General features: G+C 38.4%; 1 protein-coding gene across 2 annotated transcripts in view; it reads left to right on the top strand.

Annotated features, from left to right (window-relative positions):
* The window catches only part of recql5 (RecQ helicase-like 5), a 68,468-nt gene extending 52,742 nt beyond the window's left edge, over window positions 1–15,726 (top strand). Inside the window, exons 16-19 of one of the 2 annotated variants that reach the window (XM_061981570.2) lie at window positions 78–120; window positions 191–409; window positions 6,639–6,711; window positions 6,779–15,726. In XM_061981570.2, the coding sequence (XP_061837554.2) occupies window positions 78–120; window positions 191–409; window positions 6,639–6,711; window positions 6,779–6,903 (460 nt within the window). In that variant the 3' untranslated portion in view covers window positions 6,904–15,726. Of the gene's footprint in view, window positions 1–77; window positions 121–190; window positions 410–6,638; window positions 6,712–6,778 lie in introns of those variants that run through there. The other variant, XR_009817495.2, reaches the window with a different exon arrangement.
* The last annotated feature ends 320 nt before the right edge of the window (window positions 15,727–16,046 follow it).

Here is a 16,046-nt window from a genome sequence, read left to right as displayed (position 1 = left end):
TTTTAGGGTTATGTTGGTTCTTTAGTTGTAATCTGTTTTTTACTCATTGACCCCATCTGTTTTTGTTTACCTTGCAGAGTGGACACAACTCAGGAAGGCCGCAGTGTATCCGTACAAGAGGTGCGTCTCTCTGTGTAAAAAGATGTGTGTGTCGCTAGGTGACTAACCAGCATCACCACTTCCCATGCAGACGTGCGCGTTGGAAGCCCAACAAGAGCAGCTTCCGCCGGCCAAAAGAGGTCGCTCGGCGGAGAGCAAGGGGAGCGGCCGGAGAGTGACCTTTGACCCCACCGTGCAGCAGAGGGTCCTGCAGGCGGGTCCAATAACGACTGTGACGCTGAAGGAGGCGGCTGATGTGGTGGTCCGCTACCTGGACCCCTTTTACACTCAGGGGAAGTTCGCTAACAAGGTGCGAGAGGAGTCACGTCTCTTTTGCTTCTCAGATAATGTCCACGTCAACATAGAGATTTTCAAATATATTTTATTAATGGCCTGGGGGTAGCCATAAATTGTACTCCAGTAAGAGCACCGTTACTTCAGAACCGGGGGTGTCTAAAACTTGTTTTCATTGAGGGCCACGTCGCAGTTATGGCAGCCGCTTGTACTCGTGGATAATTCATGAGTATAAATATAAAGGGATTCCCTTCATGATATTGTTATAATTCCCTTATTATATATTTTACATGCACTAAAAAAAATATGTAGTTTTTGCAATAAAAAAAATAGACAGCTCAATCGCCACAATTTTGCCGTAAAATATTTTTACAGCATATTACCGTAAGTGGAAAAACGATACTATATATTTTTTTACAGTAAAATTCTGGCAACTGAATTGCCCATTTTTTACTGTAAAATGTAGTGTCATTTTAATAGATAACTTTCTTAGATATCATAAGTCAAGCAGATATTTATTATTTTTATTTTAACTAACAAAAACTTTGAAATGCATGATAGTACTATATTTGTTGCTTTATTAGATAATATTAAAGTTTAAAAGATATGCAATTGCATGCAATACATGTATTTTTTTTTTGTCAAAATGGAAGTAACATCTCAAATACTTTATTGACGCATATTATTTCGCATCATTATTTTCAACACTATTGGCCCTGGCACATCTAGACCCCAGTCCTTGAGTTTGACACCTGTGCTTTAGAATAATATGACTCAAGTAAAAAAATTGTCTTTCAAATAATTGAGTGTGAGTAAGTATTCAGTGAAAAAAGTACTAAGTTCCGGTGAGTAACTTTTTATTAATTTATTAGATTTTTTTAAATGTTATTTGCAGTACAAGCGTAGTTGGTGTGTGTGTCGGTGAGACAGACATAGTGGCACTATTACAGCATGTACTTCAAAAGATGCACATTTTAGAGTCACTTATGACGTTATAACCGGGCTAATGTTCGCATATGCTAGCTAAAACATAAATAAACATTTCCAACTTTTCTCTAATTTGAAGTGGATTTTTTGTTGGCTGAAATGTCAATATTTCTACAGACACAGTTGATTATATAAGTGTTATTTTTCCTATTTTGTAAGTAAACATTGAAGAGTTATGACGTCATGTCACTTTTTACAGTGTAAAACAAAGTCATGTGACACAAGTCTCACTAACCAGACAAATGAATACGTATTTGCAAACAGTTATTAATAGACATATATGAGGAAGGGGAAGCAGTGCACTGTCAAGACCATGTATGGTGAGGATGGTGTTCTGCTGACCTCGACTGCAGATGTTGTGGATCGGTGGAGGGAATACTTTTAAGACCTCCTCAATCCCACCAACACGTCTTCCTATGAGGAAGCAGTGCCTGGGGAATCTGTGGTGGGCTATCCTATTTCTGGGGCTGAGGTTGTGAGGTAGTTAAAAAGCTCCTCGGTGGCAAGGCCCCGGGGTTAGATGAGATCCGCCCGGAGTTCCTTAAGGCTCTGGATGCTGTGGGGCTGTCTTGGTTGACAAGACTCTGCAGCATCGCGTGGACATCGGGGGCGGTACCTCTGGATTGGCAGACCGGGGTGGTGGTTCCTCTCTTTAAATAGGGGAATCGGAGGGTGTGTTCTAACTATCGTGGGATCACACTCCTCAGCCTTCCCGGTAAGGTCTATTCAAGTGTACTGGAGAGGAGGCTACGCCGGATAGTCGAACCTTCAGGAGGAACAGTGTGGTTTTCGTCCTGGTCGTGGAACTGTGAACCAGCTCTATACTCTCGGCAGGGTCCTTGAGCAAAGCATGGGAGTTTGCCCAACCAGTCTACATGTGCTTTGTGGACTTGGAGAAGGAATTCGACCGTGTCCCTCGGGAAGTCCTGTGGGGAGTGCTCAGAGAGTATGGGGTATCGGACTGTCTGATTGTGGCGGTCCGCTCCCTGTATGATCAGTGTCAGAGCTTGGTCCGCATTGCCGGCAGTAAGTCGGACACGTTTCCAGTGAGGGTTGGACTCCGCCAAGGCTGCCTTTTGTCACCGATTCTGTTTATAACTTTTATGGACAGAATTTCTTGGCGCAGTCAAGGCGTTGAGGGGATCCGGTTTGGTGGCTGCAGGATTAGGTCTCTGCTTTTTGCAGATGATGTGGTCCTGATGGCTTCATCTGGCCAGGATCTTCAGCTCTCACTGGATCGATTCGCAGCCGAGTGTGAAGCGACTGGGATGAGAATCAGCACCTCCAAGTCCGAGTACATGGTTCTCGCCCGGAAAAGGGTGGAGTGCCATCTCTGGGTTGCGGAGGAGACCCTGCCCCAAGTGGAGGAGTTCAAGTACCTCGGAGTCTTGTTCACGAGTGAGGGAAGAGTGGATCGTGAGATCGACAGGTGGATCGGTGTGGCGTCTTCAGTAATGCGGACGCTGTATCGATCTGTTGTGGTGAAGAAGGAGCTGAGCCGGAAGGCAAAGCTCTCAATTTATCGGTTGATCTACGATCCCATCCTCACCTATGGTCATGAGCTTTGGGTTATGACCGAAAGGACAAGATCACGGGTACAAGCGGCCGGAATGAGTTTTCTCCGCCGGGTGGCGGGGCTCTCCCTTAGAGATAGGGTGAGAAGCTCTGCCATCCGGGGGGAGCTCAAAGTAAAGCCGCTGCTCCTCCACATCGAGAGGAGCCAGATGAGGTGGTTCGGGCATCTGGTCAGGATGCCACCCGAACGCCTCCCTAGGGAGGTGTTTAGGGCACGTCCGACCTGTAGGAGGACACGTTGGGAAGACTATGTCTCCCGGCTGGCCAGGTAACGCCTCGGGATCCCCCGGGAAGAGCTGGACGAAGTGGCTGGGGAGAGGGAAGTCTGGGCTTCCCTGCTTAGGCTGCTGCCCCCGCGACCCGACCTCGGATATGCGGAAGAAGATGGATAGATGGATGGATATATGAGTATAGTCATCGGAATAAAAGTCAATGTAATGAAGTAAAAGTTGTGTTTCTTCTTCATAAAAATACTTGCGTAAAAGTAAAAAGTATGTTGCATTAAAACTACTCTGACAAGTTACGTAAGTAAATGTAATGGAGTATGTGAAACCAGTGCTCATAAGTAAATAACTTTCTGTTCTGTTCTTAAATAAGGTTAACAAACAATAATCTGATGTCAAACATTTCTTATGGGTAGTGCTGTCAAATGATTAAATTGTTAAAAATCGGATTAATCGCACTTTTGCATAGATTAATCGCGATTATTAGTCTTAAATTACAAACCAAAACAAGTGAAGTTGGCACGTTGTGTAAATGGTAAATAAAAACAGAATACAATGATTTGTTAGTCCTTTTCAACATATATTCAATTGAATAGACTGCAAAGACAAGATATTTAATGTTCGAACTGGCAAACTTTGTTATTTTTTGCAAATATTAGCTCATTTGTAATTTGATGCCTGCAACATGTTTCAAAAAAGCCTGAGAAAATTGAGGAATGCTCATCAAACACTTATTTGGAACATCCCACAGGTGAACAGGCTCATTGGGAACAGGTGGGTGCCGTGATTGGGTATAAAAGCAGCTTCCATGAAATGCTCAGTCATTCACAAACAATGCCGCCGGCTTTGAGCCCGAGCTCATCTAAGATGGACTGATGCAAAGTGTAAAAGTTTTCTGTGGTCTGACAAGTCCACATTTCAAATTGTTTATGGAAACTGTGGACGTTGTGTCCTCTGGACCAAAGGGGAAAAGAACCATCCGGATTGTTATAGGCGCAAAGTTCAAAAGCTAGCATCTGTGATGGTATGGGGGTGTATTAGTGCTAAAGGCATGGGTAACTTACACATCTGTGAAGGCACCAATAATGCTGAAAGGTACATACAGGTTTTGGAGCAACATGCTGTATGTTGCCATCTAAGCAACGTTATCATGGACGCCCCTGCTTCTTTCAGCAAGACAATGCCAAGCCACGTGTTACAACAGCATGGCTTCATAGTAAAAGAGTGCAGGTACTAGACTGGCCTGCCTGTAGTCCAGACCTGTTTTCCATTGAAAATGTGTGGCGCATTATAAATGATAATGTGAAGCCTAAAATACCACAAAGGAGACCCCGGACTGTTGAACAACTTAAGCTGTACATCAAGCAAGAATGGGGAAGAATTCCACCTGAAAAGCTTCAAAAATTGGTCTCCTCAGTTCCCAAACGTTTACTGAGTGTTGTTAAAAGGAAAGGCCATGTATCACAGTGGTAAAAATGCTCATGTGACAACTTTTTTGCAATGTGTTGCTGCCATTAAATTCTAAGTTAATGATTATTTGCACAAAAAAAATAAGTTTCTCAGTTCGAACATTAAATATCTTGTCTTTGCAGTCTATTCAATTGAATATAAGTTGAAAAGGATTTGCAAATCATTGTATTCTGTTTTTATTTACGAATTACGCAGCGTGCCAACTTCACTGGTTTTGGGTTTTGTACTTGCACACAAAATGTAATCTTTGCACTGACGTATGCATTTACCTGATCACTGGCCCTTTAAAAACCTTTCAAGTAACCATTGGCGGCCAAGCTAAAGAAGCATTTGCGATAAGTAATGCGATTAATCTGCGTTTCTACATGATTAATTAACAAGAGCAGGACATCCATTAAACATACAGGAAAAGTGCTAAAAGTGAACCAGTGTTGAACAAAACTAGTTGAACAAAACATCCACGTTAGCTTTGTGTTTTAGGTGACAAAGAACATTATTTTAATCTAATAATGAGGGCTGTCAAAAATAACAATTTAACTCATGTGATTAATCACGAAAAATATTGCATTATTCATGTATATATGCAGATTAATCACAGTCACAATTTATTTTGCTCCTTTACCTTCTGTCAATTCTTGGTTGGTTGGTGTGTTGAAGTTTATTTCGAACATGTATGGAGTTTCAACATGATACATCACATATTTTTAATTTCTCTTTACACGACTTGTCCGAGAAGGAGTCGGAAGAAGCAAAGGTTATTCAACCCTACCCGCTTTCCACTTCGTAGCAGTTACTTACACATATGTTCACTTCCTGTTTTCAATTTGTAGTACAATGATGTCTCCTAATAAATAGTTAGGTCAGTTATGATTCATCTATTGAGATGAATAATATCCTATTTTCAATAAGTATAATTTTCCTTATACTAACAATTTTGAGATTTATCAACCTCATAGTACATTGTTTGACTTATTGCACTTAGACTTCCTTTTTATTGTCATTCAAATTTGAACTTTACAGTACAGATAAGAACTACATTTTGTTGCATTAGCTCATGGTAGTGCAGGATAAAAGAGCAATAAGATGCAGATATAAATAAATAGATTACGTTTATGGATGTATGTTATATTGTCTTTATATTCCAGCGAGTTAATCCACATTTGGGGGGTAATTGAGGGGATTATTATGATGCGTTCAAGAATCTTACGGCCTGAGGGAAGAAGCTGTTACAGAACCTGGAGGTTCTGCTACGGAGGCTGCAGAACCTCTTTCTAGAGTCCAGCAGTGAAAACCGTCCTTGGTGGGGGTGGGAGGAGTATCTGCAGATATTATGAGCCTTGGTCAGGCAGCGGCTTTTTGCGATCTCCTGGATAGGAGGAAGAGGAGTACTGATGATCTTTTCCGCTGTCCTCACCACTCCTTCCCTAACCATTCTATAATTTGATTCCACATACTAATATAATAAAGGCCTTAAGTGTTGTACGTGCAAACAAATGTTTTAAATTAGATTTTTTTCTTCTCTTTTGTTGAGAAGAATTGTTGTATATTGATTAGCATTATTGATTGTGCATAATTTTAACTGTTTGCAAATACGGTTAGTCAGTGAATATTCATATTTTTGATTCAATAAATAATAATATTCTAACAATTAAATTGCATTTTGATTAAATTGTTAAGTTAATTGAAGTCATGCAAGCGAGTTTCCACCACTAGTGATGCTGATGAATAATCATGATTAATCCAAATTCAAAAGTATGATTAATCTGATTTTAAGAATGTATTATTTGACAGCATTACTAATAACATCTGGGTAGTAATTACAATTTTTTTGACAGGCCTACTTACAATTCAAATCAAAAGTTTGATTGTGTTTTTAATGACAAAAGGCTAAAATAGAAAAATACAAGTTTTTAAAATTACACTTGTTTGGGTGGCCATGTTGGGAAATTTAACATGAATTCATCTCATGTTCCGGCTCTTTGTTATTAGGACCTGTTTAAGTCCTTCGCCCGCTATCTGTCCCACCTGCTGGCAGAGGGGAGGAGCCTGGCCAAGGGTCAAGGTAAGACGAGGATCACCCGACCTGCGCTCATGTTTGACTTCTCACTCTTGTGTCCGTTGGCCCGCAGTCAAAGCAGAGGCCAAGGCACTGATTAAGCAGTTCTTCTGCAAAGTCAAACGCTGCGAGAGCGAGGCGGACTGGAAGCACCTGAAACGACCCGGTTACTGTGAAAGCACCACCAGTCGGCGATGACCTGGAGAGGACATGAAGATTTTAGGGCTTCTTCTTTGTCAGTGCCTAAGCTTGTCTTGTTGCTGTAAGCTCAGGTGTCTCACACACACACACACACACACGCCTAGACACTTTCACACAATAGCAGCGTGCTCACACCAAGTCATTTGTACCGTGATGGTACATCCCCCTAGCCCCTCCCCTAGCACCTGTGTGAAGCTGGCCCTTCTTGTCATTGCAATATTAAAATACTGCTTCTGTTTGTTTGTGCAACATTTGTTTGTGCCATAGTCATTTTCATTTGTTAAGTTTCTAAGTAAGTCTAAAAATATATTTTCTAACTAGTGATGTCACCCAGCACCCCCACACCCACACACACACCTTGTCCAAATCTCACCAAACTTCTTGTTAGTGCTAAATTTGTGCTGCCAAGGAAAATGTTTGTGCTGTTATGGTTTTCATGCTAACGTTCATCTTTATTCACATGCAGCTCCCCTCCATTTTTTTATTTTTATTTAGCCTTTATTTAACCAGGTAAAAATCCCATTGAGATCAGAGATCTCTTTTCCAAGGGAGACCTGGCCAAGAGGGCAGCAGCAAGGTTGCATTAAAAACAGTAAACAACACATAAAACATCACATTTACAACATTAAAACTTGCTCACATGACACATGTGCATACAGACAAGGTAGACTGCTGTCTAAATCGTTCTAAACGTGTCCCAAACATTTGTGCTATGTTTGTGCTGTCAAGAAAAATGTTTGTGTGACAGTCGTGCACCTTTGTGCTGTAAAAAAAACATTTTATTATAGTTTTCATGTTACTACAATTATTTGATTACCGGTATTCCCGACAGCCCCTGCCCCCATTTCCTGCCCAAATCTTCCATACTTGTCCCAAACATTTGTGTAGTTTGGGCTACAGTTGTGCTCGTTTGCACTGTAAAAAAAACTATTTGTAGTATTACGGTTTAATGTTATTAACATTTCATTATTATTCACATGCAGCCCCCCCACCTTTTGCAAATCTCTACAAACGTGTCCCAAACATTTGTGCTACATTTGTTCTGTCAAGAAAAATAGTTTGTGCTACATTTGTGCTTGTTTGCGCTGAAAAACCCCCAAAACATTTGTGCAATTATAGTCTTAATGTTATTACCGTTTTAATATTAATCATACCCAGAACCCCCCAACCCTACACACCTTGTCCAAATCTCGTTAAACTTCTTGCCCCAACCATTTTTGCTGCATTTGTGCGGTCAAGAAAAATCTAAACATTTGTGCTATTATGGTTTTAATGTTATTAACACTCATTATTATTCACAAGCAGCCCCCCACCTCGTCTAAATCGCTCAAAATATGTACCAAATGTTTGTAGTACGTATGTGCTTTCAAAGAAAACATTTGTGCTACAGTTGTGCTCGTTTGTGCTGTAAAAAACATTTGTGCTATTATGGTTTTTATGTTACTACCATTTTGTTATTATTCCAATGCAGCTCCTCGACCCCCTTTTTTGTTAAAATGTCTTACAAATCACAAATTCCAATGTGTGCTACATTTGTGCTGTCAAGAAAAAAAGTGCTACTGTTGCACTCTTTTGCACTGTAAAAAAACAAACATCTGTGCTATTATGGTTTCATGTTAACATGCAAGCCCCTCACCTTGTCCAAATCCCTCCAAACATGTCCCAAATGTTTTTGCTACATTTGTGCAGTCCCAGAAAACATTTGTGAAGTCAAGGAAAACATTTTTGCTACAGTCGTGACCATTTGTGCTGTAAAAAAAAACATGTGATATTATGGTTTTAATGTTTTTACCATGTTTTAGTTATTTACACGCCACCTTGTCCAAATTTCTCCAAACTTTTCCCAATCATTTGTGTCAAGAAAAATAGTCTGTGCTACAGTTGTGCTTGTTTGCGCTGTAAAAAAAACAAAACATTTGTGCTATGTATTATGGTTTTCATGTTACCATTTTTCGATTATTCAAATCAACCCCACACCTTTTCTTGGCCAAATCTCTAACAATCTCACAAATCACAATTTGTGCTACATTTGTGCTCGTTTGCGCTGTAAAAAAACAAACATTTGTGCTACGTATTATGGTTTTCAACTTATTACCATTTTTCAATTATTCACACCAACCCCCTTACCTTCTCCAAATCTCTAACAATCTCACAAAACACAATTTGTGCTACATTTGTGCTATAATTGTGCTCGTTTGAGCTGTAAAAAACAAACATTATTGCTACTAGGGTTTTTGTATTAATGTTTATTATTATTTACATGCAATCCCCCCCACCACCCACCTGTCCAAATCCCTTTAAACGTGTCCCAAACATTTGTGCTACATTTGTACAGTCAAGAAAAACATTTGTGCTGTCAAGAAAAGTAATTTGTGCTACAGTTGTTCTTGTTTGCACTGGAAAACAACCAAACATTTGTGCTATTACGGTTTTAATGTTAATGTTCGTTATTATACAATTGCAAGCCCCTTACCTTGTTTAAATCCCTCCAAATATGTCCCAAATGTTTGTGCTACATGTGTGCAGTCATGGAAAATATTTGTGCTACAGTTGTGCACGTTTGTGCTGTAACAAAACATTTGTGATATTACGGTTTTCATATTTTCACCATGTTTTAATTATTCACACGCATCTCCCCACACCCCACCTTGTCCAAATCTCTCCGAACTTGTCCCAAACACTTGTGCTACATTTGTGCTGTCAAGAAAAATAGTTTGTGCTACACTTGTTCTCGTTTGCCCAAAAAAACAAACTAACGTCTGAGACATGTTTGGAAGCATTTGGATCAGGTGAGGGGCTTGCATGTGAATAATAATGAACATTAACATTAAAACCATAATAGCACAAATTTTTGTTTTTTTGTAGCACACACTATTTTTCTTTTTTTATGGTTTTAATGTTAACATATAGGCTCCAGCACCCCCCGCTACCCGAGAGGGACAAGCGGTAGAAAATGGATGTATGGATGTTATTAAAGTTTGTTATTATTCACATGCAGACCCCCACCTTGTCCAAATCTCTCCAAATGTGTCCCAAACGTTTGTGCTACATTTGTGCTGTAAAAAAAACCACGGTTTTCATGTTATTACCATTTTTTGATTATTCACATCAACCCAACACCCTTTCTTGTCCAAACATCACACAATCCCAATTTGTGCTACAGTTGTTCCCGTTTGTGCCTTAAAAACACACATTTGTGCTGTTAGGGTTTTCGTGTTAACCTTCATTATTATTCACATGCACCCTCCCACCACCCACCTTGTCCAAATATTTTTAGACTTGTCCCAAAACATTTGTGCTGTCAAGAAAAACATTTGTGCTACAGTTGTGCTCTTTTGCGCTGGAAAAAAAAACCCATTTGTGTTATTATGGTTTTAATGTTACTAACGTTCATTATTCCTCACATGCAGAGAGAAGAGATTTGGACATGGTGGGGTGCTCCACCTAGTCCAAATCTCTCCAAATTTGTCCCAAACGTTTGTGCTACATTTGTGCTGTAAAAAAACATTTGTGCTACGTATTATGGTTTTCATGTTACCATTTTTTGATTATTCACATCAACCCAACACCCTTTCTTGTCCAAATTCCCCACAATCTGACAAATCCCAATTTGTGCTACCTTTGTGCTACAGTTGTTCCCGTTTGCGTTTTAAAACAAACATTTGTGCTATTAGGGTTTTCGTGTTAATGTTCAATAATATTTACCTGCATCTCCCCGCCACCCACCTTGTCCAAATCGCGCTATTAGGGTTTTCTTGTTAACGTTCAATAATATTTACCTGCATCTCCCCGCCACCCACCTTGTCCAAATCCCTTTAAACTTGTCCCAAACATCTGTGTTGTCAAGAAAAACATTTGTGCTGCAGTTGTGCTCTCTTGCGCTGGAAAAAAACAATAAAAAATTTGTGCTATTATTGTTTTAATGTTACTAACGTTCATTATTACTCATACGCAGCCCTGCGCCTTGTCCAAATCTCTCCAAATGTGTCCCAAACGTTTGTGCTACATTTGTGCTGTAAAAAAAACATTTGTGCTACGTATTATGGTTTTCATGTTATCATTTTTTGATTATTCACATCAACCCAACACCCTTTCTTGTCCAAATTCCCCACAATCTGACAAATCCCAATTTGTGCTACATTTGTGCTACAGTTGTTCCCGTTTGCGCTTTAAAACAAACATTTGTGCTATTAGGGTTTTCGTGTTAATGTTCAATAATATTTACCTGCATCTCCCCGCCACCCACCTTGTCCAAATCCCTTTAAACTTGTTCCAAACATCTGTGTTGTCAAGAAAAACATTTGTGCTGCAGTTGTGCTCTCTTGCGCTGGAAAAAAACAATAAAACATTTGTGCTATTATTGTTTTAATGTTACTAATGTTCATTATTACTCATACGCAGCACTGCGCCTTGTCCAAATCTCTCCAAATGTGTCCCAAACGTTTGTGCTACATTTGTGCTGTAAAAAAACATTTGTGCTACGTATTATGGTTTTCATGTTACAATTTTTTTATTATTCACATCACCCCAACACCCTTTCTTGTCCAAATTTCTCCCAATCTGACAAATCCCAATTTGTGCTACATTTGTGCTACAGTTGTTCCCGTTTGCGCTTTAAAACAAACATTTGTGCTATTAGGGTTTTCGTGTTAATGTTCAATAATATTTACCTGCATCTCCCCGCCACCCACCTTGTCCAAATCGCGCTATTAGGGTTTTCGTGTTAACGTTCAATAATATTTACCTGCATCTCCCCGCCACCCACCTTGTCCAAATCCCTTTAAACTTGTTCCAAACATCTGTGTTGTCAAGAAAAACATTTGTGCTGCAGTTGTGCTCTCTTGCGCTGGAAAAAAACAATAAAACATTTGTGCTATTATTGTTTTAATGTTACTAATGTTCATTATTACGCATACGCAGCACTGCGCCTTGTCCAAATCTCTCCAAATGTGTCCCAAACGTTTGTGCTACATTTGTGCTGTAAAAAAAACATTTGTGCTACGTATTATGGTTTTCATGTTACAATTTTTTTATTATTCACATCACCCCAACACCCTTTCTTGTCCAAATTTCTCCCAATCTGACAAATTCCAATTTGTGCTACAGTTGTTCCCATTTGCACTTTAAAAAAAACATTTGTGCTATTAGGGTTTTCATCTTAACGTTCAATGATATTTACCTGCATCTCCCCACCACCCACCTTGTCCAAATCCCTTTAAACTTGTCCCAAACATCTGTATTGTCAAGAAAAACATTTGTGCTGCAGTTGTGCTCTTTTGCGCTGGAAAAAAAACAAAAAAACGTGTACTTTTATGGTTTTAATGTTACTAACGTTCATTATTAGTCACATGCAGCCCCCCCCACCTTGTCCAAATCTCTCCAAATGTGTACCAAACGTTTGTGCTACATTTGTGCTGTAAAAAACATTTGTGCTACGTGTTATGGTTTTCATGTTACCGTTTTTTTATTATTTACATCAACCCCATACCCTTTCTTGTCCAAATTTCTCTCAATCTGACAAATCCCAATTTGTGCTACAGTTGTGCTACAGTTGTTCCCGTTTGCGCTGTAAAACAAATATTTGTGCTATTAGGCTTTTCGTTTTAACATTCATTATTATTCATGTGCACCCTCCCACCACCCACTTTGTCCAAATCCTTTTAAACTTGTCCCTAACATTTCTCCTGTCAAGAAAAACATTTGTGCTACAATTGTGCTCTTTTACGCTGGAAAAAAAAAATTGTGCTATTCTGGTTTTAATGTTACTAACGTTCAATATTATTCACAGGCATCCCCCCACCTTGTTTAAATCTCACCAAATCCTTTCCCCAAACATTTGTGCTGTCAAGAAAAACATTTGTGTGACAGTTGTGCTCATGTGCAATGTAAAAGAAAACATTTGTGCTATAATGGTTTTCATGTTACTCTCATTTTTTACTTCTAGCACGCAGCCCGCCGCACCACACCTTCTCCAAATCTCCCCAAAGTTGTCCTAAACATTTGTGCTGTCAAGCAAAATAGTTAGTGCTATGATTGTGCTTGTTTGCACTTTAAAACAACACTTGTGCTATTAGGATCTATATGTTATTACCATTTTATTACTATTCATACACAGCCCGCCTCCACATACGCACCTTGTCCAAATCTCCCCAAAGTTGTCGCAAACATTTGTGCTACATTTGTGCTGTCAAAAAAAATGTGTGTGCTACAGTTGTGCTCGTTTGCAATGTAAAATAAAAAACATTTGTGCTATTACGCTTTCAATGTCAACATTTTATTATTCTCACACGTGCAAATCTCTCCAAACTTGTCCCGAACATTTGTGCTGTCTAAAAAACATTTGTGATATTAATATTTCAGTATCAATCTGCATGTTACTACGTGTGTGAATATAATTAAATATAGTAACATTGTAACCATAAAAGCACATATATTGTTTTTGATTTGGACAAGGTAAGGGGCCTGCATGTGAATATTTATATAGTGTTAATACCATTAAAACCTTATTAGCACAAATGTTAAGGATAAGGTGGGGGGGCTGTGTTTAAATACTAAGATGTTAACATTAAAACCATAATAGCACAATGTTTTTGGTTTGTGCTGTCAAACAAAACATTTGTGCTATTATGGTTTGAATGTTATTAACGTTTTATTATTCACACCCGCTGTAACATGCAAATTGATACTGAAATATTAATACCACAAATGTTTTTATGTTAAAGTTAAAACCGTTAAAGCGCAAATGTTTTTATACATCACAAATATAGCACAAATGTTTTATTTCAACATTAAAACCATAACCGCAAAAAAAAAATTTGAGAGCACAAATGTTTTTTTATACAGCACGCAATGTTTTTTTGATATAACACAAACATTTTTTAAATGTTATTGACATTAAAACTATAATAGCACAAATGTTTTGGAAAGCACAAATGTGGCACAAATGTTTTATGTTAACATTACAACCATAACCGCTCAAATGTTTTTGAGAGCACAAATGTTTTTGTTAATATTACAACATAATAGCACAAAGTTTTTATGTTAATGTTAAAACCACAATAGCGCAAATGGTTTTATACAGCACAAATTTAGCACAAATGTTTTATTTCAACATTAAGACCATAACTGCACACATGTTTTTGAGAGCACAAATGTAGCACAAATATTTTTTATACAACACAAATGTGTTTTTTAACTTTACCACTGAAACAATAGCGCAAATGTTTTTGAGAGCACAAATGTAGCACAAATGTTTTTTTATACAGAACGCAATGTTTTTTAATACAACACAAACATTTTTTCATTGTTTTTGACATTAAAACAATAGCACACGTTTTATTTCAACATTAAGACCATAACTGCTCAAATGTTTTTGAGAGCACAAATGTAGCACAAATGTTTTTATACAACACACATGTTTTTTTACTTTACCATTAAAACAGTAGCGCAAATGTTTTTGAGAGCACAAATGTAGCACAAATGTTTTTTTATACAGAACGCAATGTTTTTTTAATACAACACAAACATTTTTTCAATGTTTTTGACATAGCACAAATGTTTTATTTCAACATTAATACCATAACTGCACAAATGTTTTGAGAGCACAAATGTAGCACAAATATTTTTATACAACACAAATGTTTTTTTTTTTTACTTTACCATTAAAACAATAGCGCAAATGTTTTGGAGAGCACAAATGTTTTTATACCTTATAAATGTAGCACAAATGTTTTGTTAACAATAAAACCATAATCGCACAAATGTTTTGAGAGCACAAATGTTTTTTTATGCAGCACAAATGTTTTTTTTTAACTTCAACATTAAAACAATAATTGCGCAAATGTTTTTTATACAGCACAAATGATAGTTTTTTTATGTTATTGACATTTAAACAATAATAGCACAAATGTAGCTAAACATTTTCAGACTTGGTGAGATTGCACAAGGTGCAGTGGGTGACCTCACTAGTCAGAAAATATAATTTAGAACGGGCTGAAACCCCTTAGTAGCACAAACAAAAGAATGTACAGGACAAGCGGAAGGCCGTGTTTTTTTAATATTTGCAACGGCAAGGTTCTGCTGGCTGGTGCCCACACTAAGTATTGACGCTAATACCCGCATGATTACTTTTATTTGGCTGTATTACTGCATTTCCTCTGCCTTTGTGGATTATTTTTTGTCTTATTTCAAGTCATTCTAATGAGGATTTCTATTGTGGAAGGTGGCGCAGTCTGTCACTACTTGGGACGGGAGTGCACACAAATGTAGCGCATGTGAGCGATATGACTTTTGTACTATTTTGAGTATTGTTATTTCATTCCTCATATAAAAGGTGCTGGTTATCATTAAGACGGTGCAATTGGCCTCGTGTGAGTACGCCATAAAAAACTGTCAACTTTCTTTTTTTTTGCTTTCCCATCGAATGACTGTGATCAGTTTAGGTTTGCATTCATACCGGGAATGAACAAGTAGATGACATACACAATAATGTGAATAATGCAACGTTTAATGATATAGTATTACGTGTTCCAATAGCTCTCTTTTTTTGTATTGCTGCTATGTTTGTCTATGACTGCAAAACAGAGGCAATTGAAATTATTTTGATACTATTTTTGCAGAAATAAATGAAATTCCTTTAGTAATATGTTGTGTCAGACCGGCCTGTGGAGGAAAGCCAAAGCGCACCCCCAACCCCTGAGCACCTCAATGTTGTTTTTTTTTCAATAAAGAATGTACAGACACGGAACAAAGCAAGCACAGCGAGGCATGTAACATGATTTGTGTCGATTAATTAGTGCTAATAATGTCCTCAGATGGACAATTAAACATCCCCCTGTGTGTTTGTGTCTTGGGTACTTGGAGTGCTGAGCAGCTAACGGTGACGTCACCTCCAGCCGTGCTGCCTTCATAGGCTCCGCGTTTTTTTCAGCTATATTTTTACCTGTTTGGATCATTTACACATATTTAGTAATGGGGTATACTGAATATGACTGATGTATTGTGGGGTTTTTTGTGCACCTAAGTGTGACGTCTTCCCAGATTTTTAAGCAACCCTGACGCAAGTAATTTAATGGTAATGGTATTTTTAAGGCGTGACCGATTTGACTATAGTTTGACTATTGTATAGAATGACTCGGTTA

The sequence above is a fragment of the Nerophis lumbriciformis genome, linkage group LG24 (genome assembly GCF_033978685.3).
Source record: "Nerophis lumbriciformis linkage group LG24, RoL_Nlum_v2.1, whole genome shotgun sequence".
NCBI lineage: Eukaryota > Metazoa > Chordata > Actinopteri > Syngnathiformes > Syngnathidae > Nerophis > Nerophis lumbriciformis.
This window is presented reverse-complemented; position numbering and strand designations above follow the sequence as displayed.